The sequence below is a fragment of the Glycine soja genome, chromosome 5, assembly GCF_004193775.1.
Source record: "Glycine soja cultivar W05 chromosome 5, ASM419377v2, whole genome shotgun sequence".
Lineage (NCBI taxonomy): Eukaryota > Viridiplantae > Streptophyta > Magnoliopsida > Fabales > Fabaceae > Glycine > Glycine soja.
Genome location: NC_041006.1, coordinates 43,042,077 through 43,057,709, shown reverse-complemented (window position 1 = coordinate 43,057,709; position 15,633 = coordinate 43,042,077). Strand labels below are relative to the sequence as shown.

The following is a 15,633-nucleotide window of genomic DNA, read 5'->3' as shown; positions in this document are numbered from 1 at the left end:
TTCTTGTACTAAAGAATATAAATGTTGATGGTTTTTCTTATTTGGTCCAAAACAATGCTATTTTGGGTTTAGATGATCATGTGTTCATGATTCAGACTAATCTCTAGATTACAAATATATAATCTAGTTTTTCAATTTATTAAAAAAACACTCAATTATATATGATGTAAATATTAATTGAGACCACGGTAGTCTTCGAAATTTGTAATACAGACACAGATATCATCATCATCATACATATACAGATGCAACTGAACCCTTGAATGCATTGTAAGGATTCATAACAATTATTTTTTTTCCTTCACATTTTTCATTCAAGTTAATTCTGTTGCTGAGTACCGGCAAAGGAGATTTTCCTTATCAAGATTGACGAGGATAAACGTTGACAGTAATCCACAAGTTTCCTATAATTTTGACCCCACCTGGTTACAACAATGCATGAGCTAATGTTTAGTCTTTACAACATCAAGAGATTTGAGTTTAGTTTCTCTTGAAAAGGAAATAATGACGTACGTATAATAAAGTGATTCCATTCTACTTTGAAATGGCCTGGGACCATATATATATATAGCATGGACTTAGGATAATAATTCACAAGGTGTAAATGATTTACACAATTAACTTCGTTCACCAAATGGAGTCCATATTGAATGGTTGCTCCTGCTGCGGCACACAAGATTCTAAAGCTTTGGAAGAAGAAGAAGCACTGAGATTTGGGGGGAAGTGATGTTTATCAGTTCCAATATTATGATGAGAAAATCCTTGAGGAACATATGTTGCAAAGTGATGATCACTAGTACTGGTCGTAGTTTCTCTTTGTTGATAAGTATTTCTAAGTTGCAATGCCTTGAGAAGCAATGAATTCACAGAAAGGTTAGGATTCAGCAATCCAGAAGGCCATGGGAGAGATGGAACCAGCTCAGTTGAAGAAGGCCAATTCATGGTCAAATTCATATTATTGGTGTTAACATTGCTAGGATGATCACCATTGTATGCAATATTGTTGGTGAAGCTACTGGATGAATTTGCAATGCTATTAAGATTTGGTAGGTCGACATCACCAAATTCATTGACCATTGAGATAGGAGACTCTTGAGATGGTTGGGAGGATGATGTCTGCTGTGGTTTCTTTGGTGCTGAGCTCTTTTGGAAGACTCTGCAAATCACCCATTCTTCCTGCAAAAATGAGCAAACCATACCAAAATTTATTTCTCAACTATATACATAACAAGTCTAAAGTACATTAATAACACACAAACACACATGTATTTTATTACATTCATAATTGTTAATTTTCTAATAAATGATTATAAAGTAAAATTATACTTTATCCCACAAAATACACTTCTCACTTTAAAGTAAATAAATTGTATAATTAGTTTAAGTTAATTTAATATGATTATATGAATAATTAAGTACAAGGTTATCAATGTAGCAGAAAAAAAAAATACAAAATTATCATGAGTATATGTGTGTGTGATATCTCAGGCAGACTATAATTATATTGGAAAATATTTATTTAATGACATCTTAAAAAAAAGTATGTTAAATATTACAAAAATATTTTAAATTGTTTTAGATATGTGCAATAATTAATAGTCATTAGAATATTCCCAGAAAATGATATACTATTTATGTGTATCTAATTTATATAATAAATTTAAGTGATTATTTTTTAAAATGAAATAAATTTTAGATGTATTTTTTATTTAAACATAGTTATATGTCTTTTTCTTTGTATGATGATATGTCTTTTGAATTTACGCACACATACATCAAATCAATGTTTTTTTCTTCTTCAATTAGTTATTCAAAGAAAAGATATTTTTAATTTTCTTAAATTTTAATTAATATTTTTTAATTAGCATTAAGTATAATAAGATATTTGAAAATTATTTTTAAAATGATATTTACTAATTAAATTATTAAATTTTAAACACCTATAATTTTATATTTATCAATAAAACATTCTCCAATCAATTAAATTAAATTTCTCTTAAATATTTTTAAATTCATGTTTTCACATTTTGCATATATTTACAAAGTGATTCTGTTATTTGTTATTATCAAATGCTTAAGTGCAATAAGGGAACTTAATCTCACCTCTACTAAGTGATTTGGAAAGTTATTAAAGTGACGAGCATCTTTTATTTAATTTGTTATCTATAACGAGAATTGGTAATAATTAATATATTCATTATTTTAATACACTTTTAATATTAAAAATTGTTAGACTGACTTATAATGTTATAATTTTCAGTAAATTTTAATCTTACTACATATTTCTATACCAAATTTTAGAAGGAATGCGAGTGCATAGCTAACATTAATACTCTTCATATATACTACATATTTATATACGAAATAATTATCCTTCAAAAATAAAAAATAAAAACAAAAAATGTAAAGACTAATAGTAGTGAGAATGAGAACATTTTTTATCTGTGGTGCATGAATGTATTTACTAATTACCTTGGAAGAATAGGGTTGCTTGTTTTCAAGCCTATATTCGTGCATAACCCAGTTACTTTTCTCACCCCTCGGAGCTCTTCCCATATAAAAGACTAAGGTTTTCTTCATCCCTATCAAAACTCCACCCCCAAATATTTCCTTGTCTTTTCCTGTGGTTTTCCAATACCCTGATTCAGTAGCTCGGTTGGTTCGAAGCCCAGTTGGATATTTCCGATCTTTCAAGCTGAAGAAATACCATTCCTTCTCGCCCATCGAAGCCTTACCTATTACCACACAACATCAATAATCCTAATTTAGTTTATTTATTTTTTCACTTAAAAGCATATATATAATACTACGCGCTATAATATATAGCGCATATTTATTCATATATGCACATCAAAACTGTATTTAATTAATTATATATATGCATAATGCATGGATTATGATTAAAGTGTCAAATGAAGGTTCAGTTTGTGTGAAGTATGAACAATCATATAAATGAAAATTAAATATCTGAGTTCAGGTAAAGCATGCTGCAAATTAAAGCTAAGTGCTAAAACTATATCTGTGTAGGATGAATAGAGATGAGAAGCAGAAACAAATTAAGACTACTTTGCTTGAATAACCTGAAAGTCATAAATCATGAAATTAGTCTGAAGAATGATATGCCAATGATGTTTTATTTACACCTCGTCATTTAATTAATTAAGCTTCCAATGAAAGTGAAACAGTGAAAATTTATAGAGATGTGCAGAAAGAGATCAATCTGAAGCAATTGTTCAATAATTTGCTGTTTCTTTTTGCTTCAATTAGTAAAATCTTGCTTTAGAAAGACATTCGATAAGTAGCTGTCCTTAAAAGAAAAGTTTTTGTATTGCAAATGATAAAATTGAAGAAAGAAAAAGGATATAGGTGTAGTTTTTTAAAATACAGAAAATAAATTTTAAAAAAAAGGAAACCAATTATATATACAGAGAGGTGAACCAGGAACTACATATAAAACTACCTGGGAGGTCCCAAGGTTCAGATTTATTGAAATCAACAACTGCTACAGCTTTGGATGTGAAGCTAATATCGGACACTTTCCTTAATAAATAATATGTGATGAGTTCTTCGTCTGTGGGATGGAACCTGAACCCAGGAGGTAGCTTTTCTTCCATTCTTAATTAATTGTGAACCAGCTTTTAATTGATTCCTTCAAGAAGCTAGCTATCTTATCAAAAAGTGAAGAACGTAATAATGCATCACAAGTACGGACAACAATGATTCACAAAATTAAGCCAATTTACATCACCAAGACGAGGTCTTATATATGGCTTCTCCACTTTTCACAAGTTGCATCCGTACATATACTTCTCGTATTATTTTTAATAAATACATAGACAGCTAACTCTTTGACAAAGATGATATATCCCGGGAAACATGCAGTTTTTTTCTACCTATATATTAATTTTAAATGACTATCAAGCTTCGGTTGTGTATAATGGTTAATTCCAAAATTGCCACTTTATTTTACGTGTATTTACTAACCAATCCAATAGTAAATACGACCATGAATATACCAATATTGTACGCCTCTTATGTGCCACAAGCAATAATCCACCAAAAAACAATTGTGTCATAATCAATACATATAATAAGGATGGGAAAATATGTACTAGTAGTATTTATTAGGAAGGCTAGTTGCAATTATTTGTGCACGAGGGGGTTGAGTCTATGTTACACCCTATTTGGGATGTAGATTTTCGTCATCTTATGATCCTCGATCTCCAACTACCTTCACCCATTTCTACCCACCAAAACATTTGCCAACCTTGCGCTATAGTCCAATGAGAACGTGTACTTAATTGAAACCACATTCTCTTTCATTATAGATTTATAATTATTTACACAGTAGCCAACACCCACCGTTATCTCCCTTTTTCTCTCAAATTGTAATAAGCAAAATGCATTAGACTGTAGTACATAACATATATGATATTTTAAATGTGTGTGCATATGGCCGCGCGTCTATTGATTAATACACTATGATAAAAAAAATTGATTAATATATACACTTAAGATCAAAATGATATACATGGTTTTGGACGATAATGTAATCTCCACTAAAAACAAAAATACTAGGACAATAATTAAAGAATTAAAAGTAGAAAATTTTATTAAAGGGTGTTTAATGTAATTAATTTATTTTTTTAATAATTTTTAATAAAAATGTTTTAAACGTCTTAAATTGTTTTTGCAACAATTAATGTTTAGAAACCGATCGATAGTTGAAAATCCCAGCAAAAGAACATGTTAATTATAATAATTGATTTTTTTTCAGGGGGGGAGGGGGTAGTATTTACGTCGGGTATTCATATATATATATATATATATATATATATATATATATATATATATATATATATATATATATATATTTCATTGTTTTGACTCTAAAAAAAAAATCATTGTTTTGGGAGGTTAGTGCTTACGTCGACTAATATTACTACGAGTGGTTAAAATGGTCACCAACCCACGATATTACGTCCATTTCTAAGGTATGCGTTTCAGTTGGATATTTCATGGGTAATCTTCAAATCATCCCAAATTTCCATCCTACCCAAAACTTTACGAATTGAATCCCCATATCTTGATGGTTTTTACGAACATAATGATTCTAGAAGAACGCCCAGTCATCTACGTACACTTAACACTTTGCTGCCGTTTACTCTCTTTCTCTTTTTTCTCTTCATATTTTTAATGGCCTTTTTGTTACGTAGGGATGGGAGCACCCAATTCTCAATGACCACTAGGTCATTGCTCTAATTAATTGAAGCCACGTTCTCTTTCATTCTAGATAACTATGGACACATGCAGTTGCATACACCCTCCGTTATCCTCCATCTTTCTCTCAAATTGTAAGAAAAATAGATATGTTGGTACATAAATATGATCGATCCTTTTTAACCATAACGAAAGTTAATTAAGGAGTTACAAATAATATCGATGGGTGATTTAAGGAAGAAGGAAGGAGAAAAAGACCATAGACTCGAATCCCTTCTATTAATAATTAATATTAATCGATAAAAAATAATAATAAAAGTTAATGGGTGTTAAATTTGAGAGTATATTGATCATTAATGCACTCAGATAAAAAATACTGCTATGGTTGTGCACGATAGAGTGATAATTTTGACTTAAAAAAAGAATATTAGGACAATAATTAAAGATTTGACTGATGATTAATATTTATCTAAAGATAATCACTGTTATTAGATTCATCATTTTTAACTATATTTTTTTTCATCTACCTATAAAACTCAAATTGAAGATGTTAAAGGAAACCAAAGTCAACTTCATTTAAATTAATGATATATTGGTTCTCTACTTTCATATTTTTTATGGTCTCTTTGTTACATGCATAGAGATGGGAACACCCATTTCTCAGTGATCACTAGGTCATTATTGTAATTATGGCAAATAATTATATATAGAAGTATAATGTCTTATAATTAAAACAAATTCTTACAATATTATTTTATAATTTATTTTTTTTATTTAACTTCATTGCAACATTTGTCTCACCCCACACTTCTCCCTCTTAAATTATAAAATCGTGGTAAAAAAATTGTGTGCTGATAAAATTATCCTTGTTTTAATTGCCTTTTTTATTTGTCAATAGAGAAACTGACCTAAAGGCCTTCATTTGTTTTTTAACAAGAGAAAAGTCATATTAATTTGGCAAATGTTTTCAGCGCGGTGCTCAAATTAAAACAATATATATACATTTTTCTGTGAGAGAAATGAAGTGGATGCCTAAAACAAAAAGGTGAAGTGGTTATGATATATATATGTGTGTGTGTGTGAATTTATTTAGGACATATGATATGACCCATGTATATTTTATCATGTTATTTGTGTTGTTATTCATTATTAGGCCCTTTGGACAAATTTTGTACTCTAAACGAAGGCATTAGTGTGTTAGTTACCTACTTCTCTATCAATGAATTGTAATGATGGTCGTGATTGCAGCAAGGCTGCTGCAGGAAGTCCGCCATTGTGATTTGATGTAGAGGTCTGCAATGATTTATGATGAATGGACTTTAAAGTGGTTAATATATAGGACAAGAATTTTCTGTGAGGACTACAAGCATTGTTACAAAAGTTATCTTTACACTCCTTCCTCTCAAAAAATCTCTACACTTTTTCTTTCTTCATTTAACTAATCGTACTTAGGTTTGAATTTTAGTATAATGAGGAGGATTAAAAATACACTCTTCTAATACAAAAGTTATCTTTACACTTCTTCCTCTAAAAAAAACATCTCTACACTTCTTTCTTTCTTCATTTAACTAATCATATTCAAATTTTACTAAACTGAAAGTTTCTTTCATTCCTCAGCATGTTGCATTTTATAACGTAATTTCGTCATTAGTAACTCCTAGTCCAGGCGTCGATGATCTACGAAACAATTGTTGGCTTTTTTTTTTTTTTTTTTCCAGCGTGTTGCTATACAGACATTTAGTGGAAAGGTCTTTCTAGCCGCAACATGTAAATTACTGGTACATCAAACATAACATGTGTAATTCTAATTTTATCTTTTTACAAAATTGATAGGGATTGATAATTTGTAAGTCTCATAAAAATTGTCAATCTGCATGAGATTTATAGATTGTCTGATCTGTAAGTAGTTCATATGATATTTTTTTTTAATTTTCAAAAATAAATTTTATAAATTAATTTAAAATTAATGACCTAAACATAAATTAATCATGTAACTTTCGTATTATTAGAATGACGTTCTAATCAATTGTGCTAATAGGTTAATTATGTTATAAAATAATTAATGTGTTATATATAATACTAAAACTTCTAATGTATATTTAATGCACATATAAATTTATAGAATAACTTTTGTGACAATTAATTTTGATCTAATAATTAATTTGTTTATATATATGAATTTTTATGAAATCTATAATTTTTATTTAAAATTTATATATGTCAAAAAATATATTATTAGATAAAAATTAATTGTAATAAGGTTAAAAAATATATTAGTGGATTCATGTTAATAATGTATTTTTTTACGTATATAAATTTTTATTAAACCTATTATTTTTATTTACAATTTATATATGTAAACAAATTAATTATTAGCTCAAAATTAATTGACACAAAATTTATTATGTAAATTTACATGTGTATTAAATATACATTAGAAATTTTAGTGTTATATATAATGATATTAATTATTTTATAACATAATTGACCTATTAGCTTAGTTAGTTGGAGCATCGTGTTAATAATGCGAAAGTCACAGGTTCAATTATAAGGTTTACGGGTGTCCAATCGTTGTGAGGCTTACGGATTGCCCAATCCGTATCAATTTTACGAAAGGGTAAAATTGGAATTACACATGTTATGTTGAGTGTACCAGTAATTTGCATTGTACGGTTAGATTTACATATATATATAAATGTTGTTTTAAAAAAAGATTTCTAAAATTTAATGTGATTATCTCTAAAATATTTACCAAACAAAAATATATATAAAAAAATCAAACAAAACTTAAATGTATAAAAGATATTAATTATCACATTTTAAAATATCTTAATCATTTTTTTAAATTGTTGTTAACTCATCATCATAACCAACATAATTATTGTTATCATTATTAGCATAATCATTGTTGTTATAATCATAATTGATGTTGTCACACATGTTTCTGTGTGCAATTATGTGACAATAAGAACAATGATGATGATAATAATAATAATAACAATAATGATCATGATAATTATGATATGATCATAATGTTAATAGTGATATGAATGGTTACAAATTATTTTATTAAGTAAAAAACAGATGAATCTCTCATTTTATGATAACTAAAGAAGTAATTTGTGGTGACTTTTAATGACTAACAATCTTTTATAAAAAAAAAAAAATTGAAAATGTGAAAAGGTGTTTTTGAAAAACGATTACTTTAATTTTTATATACAAAATCATTTTTCAAAAACGACTTATACATTTTCATAATTAATAATTATTATAAATCTTTTGAACCGTCAGTTGCACTCAGTCACGTGTAACAGTATGCAATCTTCTCATCTTTTATTTTTTCTTTTGCATTTTAAAATATATCCATTTTGATAGTTAATTGAAAAAATTACACCATTTTGATAATAAAAAATCTTTAAAATATTTATTATAACTTTTTTTAATTGAATAAATAAATTGTTAATAATTTAAATTTTAAATAGAAAAACATCAAAACAAAATATAATGATTTATATAACGAAGAAAGGCATTAAAAGATATAATGATCATGAAGTCTCAATTCTTAGACTATATAGCTCAATCCATGGTTCATTATTAGATTATATATCAATTAATTTCTCTAGGTTGAATGGGATCGATTGATTTGAACTGAAAAGAGATTTTCTCTACTACGTAACTGAAACTTCTTTTCATTTGAATGTATACATCAAGTTCCACAGAGCAACGAATAAGTTAGATAAACTCTAATTAATAATCATATAAAATTTTGTAACATCTGTTCTACAACCTGCAATCTTAGTAACCACGTTAAAGACAAGGATCAATAAAGAGGAGTGCCACAAGAATTCGCACTTGACACAGCCAACACTATCTTTTCCAAATGGATCTTTATTCCATCAATAGGTAAGGAATACACTAAAGCCTGGAAATATACAAGATTAAAAAAAAAATCCTGTTTTGGAATCGGAAGAATCGGAACTCAGAAACAAGACCTTATTATACGTGCACCCTGAGTTAATACGCATAATCTATTCAAGTAAACAATATAGTAGTTCAACTTCTCCACGAAGAATGTCATGTAATGTAATTCTTTAGTAAAGTGTACTTCATATTTGTCTACCTATGCGTGTGGCTTGGTTTTGGTCTCTTCTTTTTTGCTTTTTGTTCTTATAGGAAAAGGGACCCTCTTAGACTGGGATTTTCTGCGTTAAATACACACTACAAAACATGACTTACATGTACTTTTTCCATGAAAAGTAGAATTAAAATGATTCCCCTTGCGTTATTTTATACATATTAAGAAGAAAAAATTACAGTCCCGAAAAGTTACGTAATAGCTTGCACATTATACTGTTTAACACTCTTCCAATAAATTTTTATTTGATGAAATTCATGTAAATCTCATATCTTCTTTGATGGGTCTCATTTTCAAATCAGTAAATAGAATTTACCTAAATTTCAATAAATAAAAAAGAGTGTATTAGAAAAGAGTATGTTATTAGCACTGTTATTGAATCATAGAAGGACCATGAGACACCCTTCTTTCTGAATCAAGTTTGGACTATCAAATCAAAAGCAAAAATTTATGATAGAAATGGATACCTCATACAACTGAAAGTTAATTTCTGAATTATAGAAAATGATGACTAGTGTCCTTCTCTAATAAAATTACATTATAAATTGCATGCTCCTACTAGAAGGCTTGTAGATCTTTATTGTAAGAGTGAAGCCACGAATACGATTGTCCAATATTCCAAACTATGTGAACTTCACGACAGGTTTGTCCTTGGTGCTTAGGGCTTATAACAGACATGAACCAGTTGGGGATATCAGAGATTTTGACATTTCAGTTCAGACAATGTTATTGTTGACCAAGAAGGATACACATTACAAAAGCATCTGAAGGGCACTTAAAGGAGTTGCTTTGCTTAGTGGTGGAGTCCTCTGAGGCTCACTTTGGAGCCACCACAAAGAAAATGCCGCTATGTCCCAAAGAAGAAGCACTTGTTAAACTCTTCTACAATGTCTCTAGCCCTTTCCAGCTTCTCTTCCTCATTCTCTTCTCCTCTGCCGTTTTCCTTGTCACCTTCTTAACCTTCACAGGCAGATTCCCCTTAATCCAAAGGTCTTGTCCGTTTCTCTGCTAGTTTCTTCACTTTTACATTTTATTTTATTTTATTGTGTTTTTTGCCTCCAGAATCTTACTTTGTTTGTTGCAGGGATCAAGAATATGAATATGTGTATACCGAGGATGAAGAAGAAGAGGAAGAAGAAACTCAAGAAGGGTATTCTTGTGTTGATTCTACTGACAGATTAGAAGTAACTTGTGGCAAGGAGACTCGTGTGTTTCTGCACAATGAGGGGCATCAGAGGACTCATTCTTATTCGGAAGAATTCATAAGCCCCGAGGAGAGCTTGAATGAAGAGTCAGAAGAAAAGCATTATTCTGAAACGTTGTCTCTCCATAACTCAGCACAAGTTTCTGACTTCGAAAATGAAGAAGCGGAAACGGTTCAAGTAGACTTTCCAGCAAGAGATGCCGATTCTGCCCAGGTTGAAAGAAGGACCACCTCTCCCATCAACCTCACCGCATACAAAAGAAACAAAAACCGTGACGGTATCTCACATTATAACTAATATAGCATTCTATTCTATATTATATGTTGAAAATCCTACATTCATAAGTGATATGGTAAAAAAAACATTATATATATGTGAGGAGACAACTCTTCCTTTTTGAGCTAATTTTTTGGTTGAATTAGGCTCAAACTCAAATTTTAGAAAGATATCAGACTCTATCTTAGTGATTGTTGTTTGGACTATTAGACCATCCATTATCAGGCCGTTATGTGTTATCAGATCACCCAGATGTCCAATCTTGCGAACTTTAGGTTGAAGTATTCAATCTTTAGCATAAGGATGTGGTAGAAACCCCACATTAGATGTGGCCAAATTTAATACTATATATAGGCAAGGAATCTACCTTCATCTCATAGGCCAGTTTTAGTGGTTGAGCTAGGATTATAGTCATTTGTGAATTCAGTTGTGAATTATTCACATACACCATTACTCCTTGAGTCCTAGTTCAACTGTCTGATATTAATTACTTTCTGCAGACGATCATGTTAGCGTTGAAATTATTAAAAACAAGAAGGTGCAAGAGACAAACCTTGCAAGGGATGAGAGATTCTTTGTTTTTGCTTCTACCCAATTGCAGAGTAAGAAGTTAATGATTGAAGAGAGGGATGATGAGTCCTCGAAATGGAAGAGCTCCATCATTGGCAGGGATTCTGATACTGAAGACGCATTTTCTTCTTCATCAAGAAGAAGTTGCCCCAAGTGGGAATCATACACATTGTTCCAAAAATATGATGAAGAGATGGCAATCCTAGACAGAATTAGTGCACAGAAACATCATGAAACTGGTAACCACCCTTTTTCTAATTCCCTGTGTATTATTGTAAGTGTAGATTATTTTGTTACACATTGGCAAACCAATTTTCAGAGTCATTAAGGTCCATCCAAATGTCTCCAAGATCAATGTCAGAGCGTATTGTGTACAAGTTTCAAAATGTAAATAAAAAGCCCGCTGAGGTTGGTCACAACCCATATCGTGAACTAGAGGCTGCATATGTTGCACAAATTTGTTTAACATGGGAAGCCCTTAGTTGGAACTACAAAAATTTTCGTTCCAAACATGCCTCACGCCAGGATCATGATACCGGTTGTTCTGCCACCGTTGCACAGCAATTCCAGCAATTTCAGGTTTTGTTACAGAGATACATTGAGAATGAGCCTTATGAGCATGGCAGGAGACCTGAGATCTTTGCTAGAATGAGGCTTTTGGCACCAAACTTGCTCCTAGTGCCAGAATATCAAGGTATGGAAGTTACTTTTTCTCAACTCTCAAGTATAAGATCAAACTTAAACCCATGTAATGTAACAACCCAACCTTACTTAAATCATTTTTTAGTTAGAAACCTTAATTAAATCATTGTTCATGGACTTGGAGTGCGTAGTGTATAATTAGTGTTGTTGGTAAAATAGAACCTGACTTTTAAAAACAACTCTATTTGTACATCATTATTTAGTGTAAATGTTACATTTTTACAATTCCAATATGGCCATCGATTCTGTTTTCATTTTTCTCTTTTCTCTGTTTCCTAAACAAAATTTTGAAAACACAAAACAAAAAGATAAATCAGATGATGGTTTTGTAATTAAAAATATAGAAACATTTTCTCAAATCAAATATATGCTGGAAAAACAATGTATTGTGGTTTCACAAGGAAAAAGATGCGCAAAATCATTACCCTGAAATTGAGTATAGAGCATTATTCTGAAAAAATATTTTTCTTGATTGTTGAAAAGATTTAGAGGAGGATCAGAAGGATGGTGGTTTTCAATGCAAAATATCATCAGCTTCATTTCTAAAGATAATGGAGGACGGGATCAAGACATTCATGAATTTTCTGAAGAATGATAAAGAGAAACCCTGTCAGATCCTTGCAGCCTGCTTTAGGAGAAACCAAAGAGGCACGGTTGATCCAGCACTACTCCGACTAATGAAGAAGGTTAATCAAAAGGCAAGTTCCAAATTTCAAATCAATCTTCCTTCAATTCTTTATAGATCACTTGTTTTTAATTTAATTTCCTAACACATGTTTTTGTCTCCACCTAATCTACAGAAGAGGGTGAAGGTTAAGGATCTTAACCATGCAGGGAAATGCTTGAGGAAGAGAAAGTTAAAGGTGGAAAAGGATATGGATATTTTGATGGCACTCATAGACCTAAAAGTGGTGTCAAGGGTTTTAAGAATGCATGACTTAAGTGAAGAGCAGTTGCACTGGTGTGAGGAGAAGATGAGCAAAGTGAGAATCATGGAAGGGAAACTTCAAAGAGATTATTCCACCCCACTTTTCTTCCCCTCACATTGACCCCTCCAGATGGTATAATTTGGTGACTGGATGATGATTATACTTAACTGCACCAGAGGAATATCCGAATATGCACAGCACTCTTCTGTATTGTTAGATTAAAGAAAATGGAGCTGCCCTGCAAATCAAAATAAAAAAACATGTTGATTGTGGAGCCTAAAATTCAGAGAAAAGAGATAGAGATGAATGTTTATGTTGTTGATGCATTTTGAAGGTAAAAGATCAGAGCCAAATCAAGTATCTACGTTTGATTTGAGCTGAATCAAAAGAAGAATGAACAAGGCTGCAACTGTGCCACACATGAAAGTTGAATAAAACCATAGTCTTAAGGAGAAATAAATAGAGAAAATAATACGAACCAATGGCAGGCCTAACTGTCTACAAGTTACTTGTAAAATTAAATTTACAGCAGCATACAATACGTTATAAGAAATTAACAATAAGAATTTTTAGGAGTATTCAAAATTGTATATTGACATTCAAGTTCTAGTTGACTCCAAAATACAATAAATCATGTCTCTTTTGGGAAACTTGTCCTCATATATTTTGACATTTTATTATTTAACTATTAATTTAATTGTTAATGTTTTTTGTAAATGGTGCTCTTAGATTTTACTGTACTGTTTGAATCAGTGCAAATGGTACTGACTTTTCTTTCTCAAATGTTAATTACTCCCATGCAAAAGGCATTTCCTAATTAAAATTCGTGGAATACTTGCTAGAGCCCCAAAGAGCCCCAAAGTTATGTACACTTGGGTAGTGTAATTCAGTTATGGAAAAAAAATGAAACAATAGGTTAGTTATATTACCATCTAAAACAAAATTATTGTCACTCTGAATTTCATCTTGGACATATGAAGTAGTAATATTTTTCTTTATAATTTTCTTTGACTCATATGAAATACTGTTAATTTTTTTTACAATATTATGCTATGGCCTATGGATTAGATTGATCATCCCGTGTTGTTGCTTTGTTCATCTTCAATTAAATCTAATATTATCAAGAAATCATGCTGATCATTTTTTTTATGTCTAGATAATTTAAGAATGACTTTTCAATTCAATTGTAAAAAATAGTATTTTATTAATTTTATAGTTAAATAAAATATTTATAACGACTATGAGTATGTCTTATAGAAATAATAATGATGATTAAAATTGTTACTCATGCACACACACTATATATAAACACGTGAGATTTATTAACTTACACACTCATGTTTTTTAGTATGAAGACATTAGTAAATTATAATTAAAAATTGTTTTAAAATACACCAATAAGGTAGTTTATTAATGTACTAATACCAAGAAATAAGAGTATTTATGTTAGTAAAATCTCATATATATATATATATATATATATATATATATATATATATATATATATATATATATATATATATATATATATAGAGTCAAGGATAAGTTATCTCAAAAGACTAGCTTATGGCCACTCGAGTGAGAAGACCAATGATTCAAACTAATTAAAGACTAGCTTATGGCCGGTGATGAGCCACCAGCAAAATGGGCTTAGTTCGATTCTCAGTTATCTCAAAAGTCCGACATTCCCTTCCTCAAAGCACACTTCCTCATCTATTTGTATTTATATTCTCTTTAAATTGAGGTATTTTTTAATATGACTTATTTGGTATTTTAATATAGGTATACAAGGCTCGGTATTTTAGTGTTTTGGGGTATTGATTCAATGATTTATTGATCAGACCACTAAATACATAAATCAACTGAAAATTATTTCAATTCAATCAGAAATCTTGTATTTAAATTTTAAATATATAATTATATTAAATACTTGATAGTAATCTTATCTTAGTCGAATACGATTGTTTCTAGCGAAGGATAACTGTGATTTTTAAAAAAATGATTCATCCATAGGAACATATAACGGAGCACCACTTGTTCACTGGCATTATTCCAAAACGAAAAAAAATAAATTTTGAATAAACAGAGTTTTGTGTTACAAATGAATTTCCATCCGTTAATTATGCTGTGATTGCTGCCCAGTGATTCGATTTGAATGTACTGAAAAAGATCCCAAATCAGCCAGCATTTATGAGACAAAGTAAAATCCATGGCGACTAATATGCCAAAAAGATTTATTTATTTTTTACTTTTGAGATCATCGAGATTAGATTAGATTAAGGGATTTAATTTAATTGGTCAAATAATATCCGTTAGTTATTAATAAAAAAAAATGAATTAGTTTAGTTTCACCACCAATTAATGATGGCGTGATTGTTATTTGTTCTAGTTGTACAGAAAAAAGGTCGAAAACCCACTAGCATTTATGAGACCAAGCAAAATCCATTCTGATGAATGTATGAAAAAATAATAATAATCTTTTTTTAAGATACATTCTACCATATGCAAATTATAATAACAAAAAAACTTTATTTTGTCATTGTATCTTGAATTAGTTTTTTTATTAAAATTAAAATAATATATTAATAGCTTTTAT

At 29.9% G+C, this 15,633-nt stretch overlaps 2 protein-coding genes across 2 annotated transcripts; one reads left to right on the top strand and one right to left on the bottom strand.

Annotated features, from left to right (window-relative positions):
* Window positions 1-516: 516 nt before the first annotated feature.
* On the bottom strand, window positions 517-3,784 carry LOC114413616 (NAC domain-containing protein 92-like). The gene is made up of 3 exons (XM_028378104.1): window positions 3,461-3,784; window positions 2,473-2,735; window positions 517-1,176 (listed from the first exon to the last, which is right to left on the bottom strand). The coding sequence occupies exons 1-3, from the start codon at window positions 3,612-3,614 to the stop codon at window positions 628-630; spliced, it is 966 nt and encodes a 321-aa protein (XP_028233905.1). The 5' UTR covers window positions 3,615-3,784; the 3' UTR covers window positions 517-627.
* A 6,164-nt stretch (window positions 3,785-9,948) lies between these two features.
* Window positions 9,949-13,678, top strand: LOC114413615. The gene is made up of 6 exons (XM_028378103.1): window positions 9,949-10,345; window positions 10,440-10,837; window positions 11,337-11,645; window positions 11,726-12,100; window positions 12,592-12,806; window positions 12,909-13,678. Exons 1-6 carry the CDS (start codon window positions 10,197-10,199, stop codon window positions 13,155-13,157), a joined length of 1,695 nt encoding a protein of 564 aa, XP_028233904.1. The 5' UTR covers window positions 9,949-10,196; the 3' UTR covers window positions 13,158-13,678.
* Window positions 13,679-15,633: the final 1,955 nt, after the last annotated feature.

Bases quoted from the DNA above. Each gene is read 5' to 3' on its own strand.
- LOC114413616 (XM_028378104.1), bottom strand. From the start codon at position 3,614: ATGGAAGAAAAGCTACCTCCTGGGTTCAGGTTCCATCCCACAGACGAA. The intron at 2,736-3,460 runs GTAGTTTTATAT...GTGTGGTAATAG, and splicing joins TGAACCTTGGGACCTCCCAG to GTAAGGCTTCGATGGGCGAG. The intron at 1,177-2,472 runs GTAATTAGTAAA...TCATTTTTGCAG, and splicing joins AGCAACCCTATTCTTCCAAG to GAAGAATGGGTGATTTGCAG.
- LOC114413615 (XM_028378103.1), top strand. From the start codon at position 10,197: ATGCCGCTATGTCCCAAAGAAGAAGCACTTGTTAAACTCTTCTACAAT. The intron at 11,646-11,725 runs GTAACCACCCTT...ACCAATTTTCAG, and splicing joins ACAGAAACATCATGAAACTG to AGTCATTAAGGTCCATCCAA. The intron at 12,807-12,908 runs GCAAGTTCCAAA...CCTAATCTACAG, and splicing joins TGAAGAAGGTTAATCAAAAG to AAGAGGGTGAAGGTTAAGGA.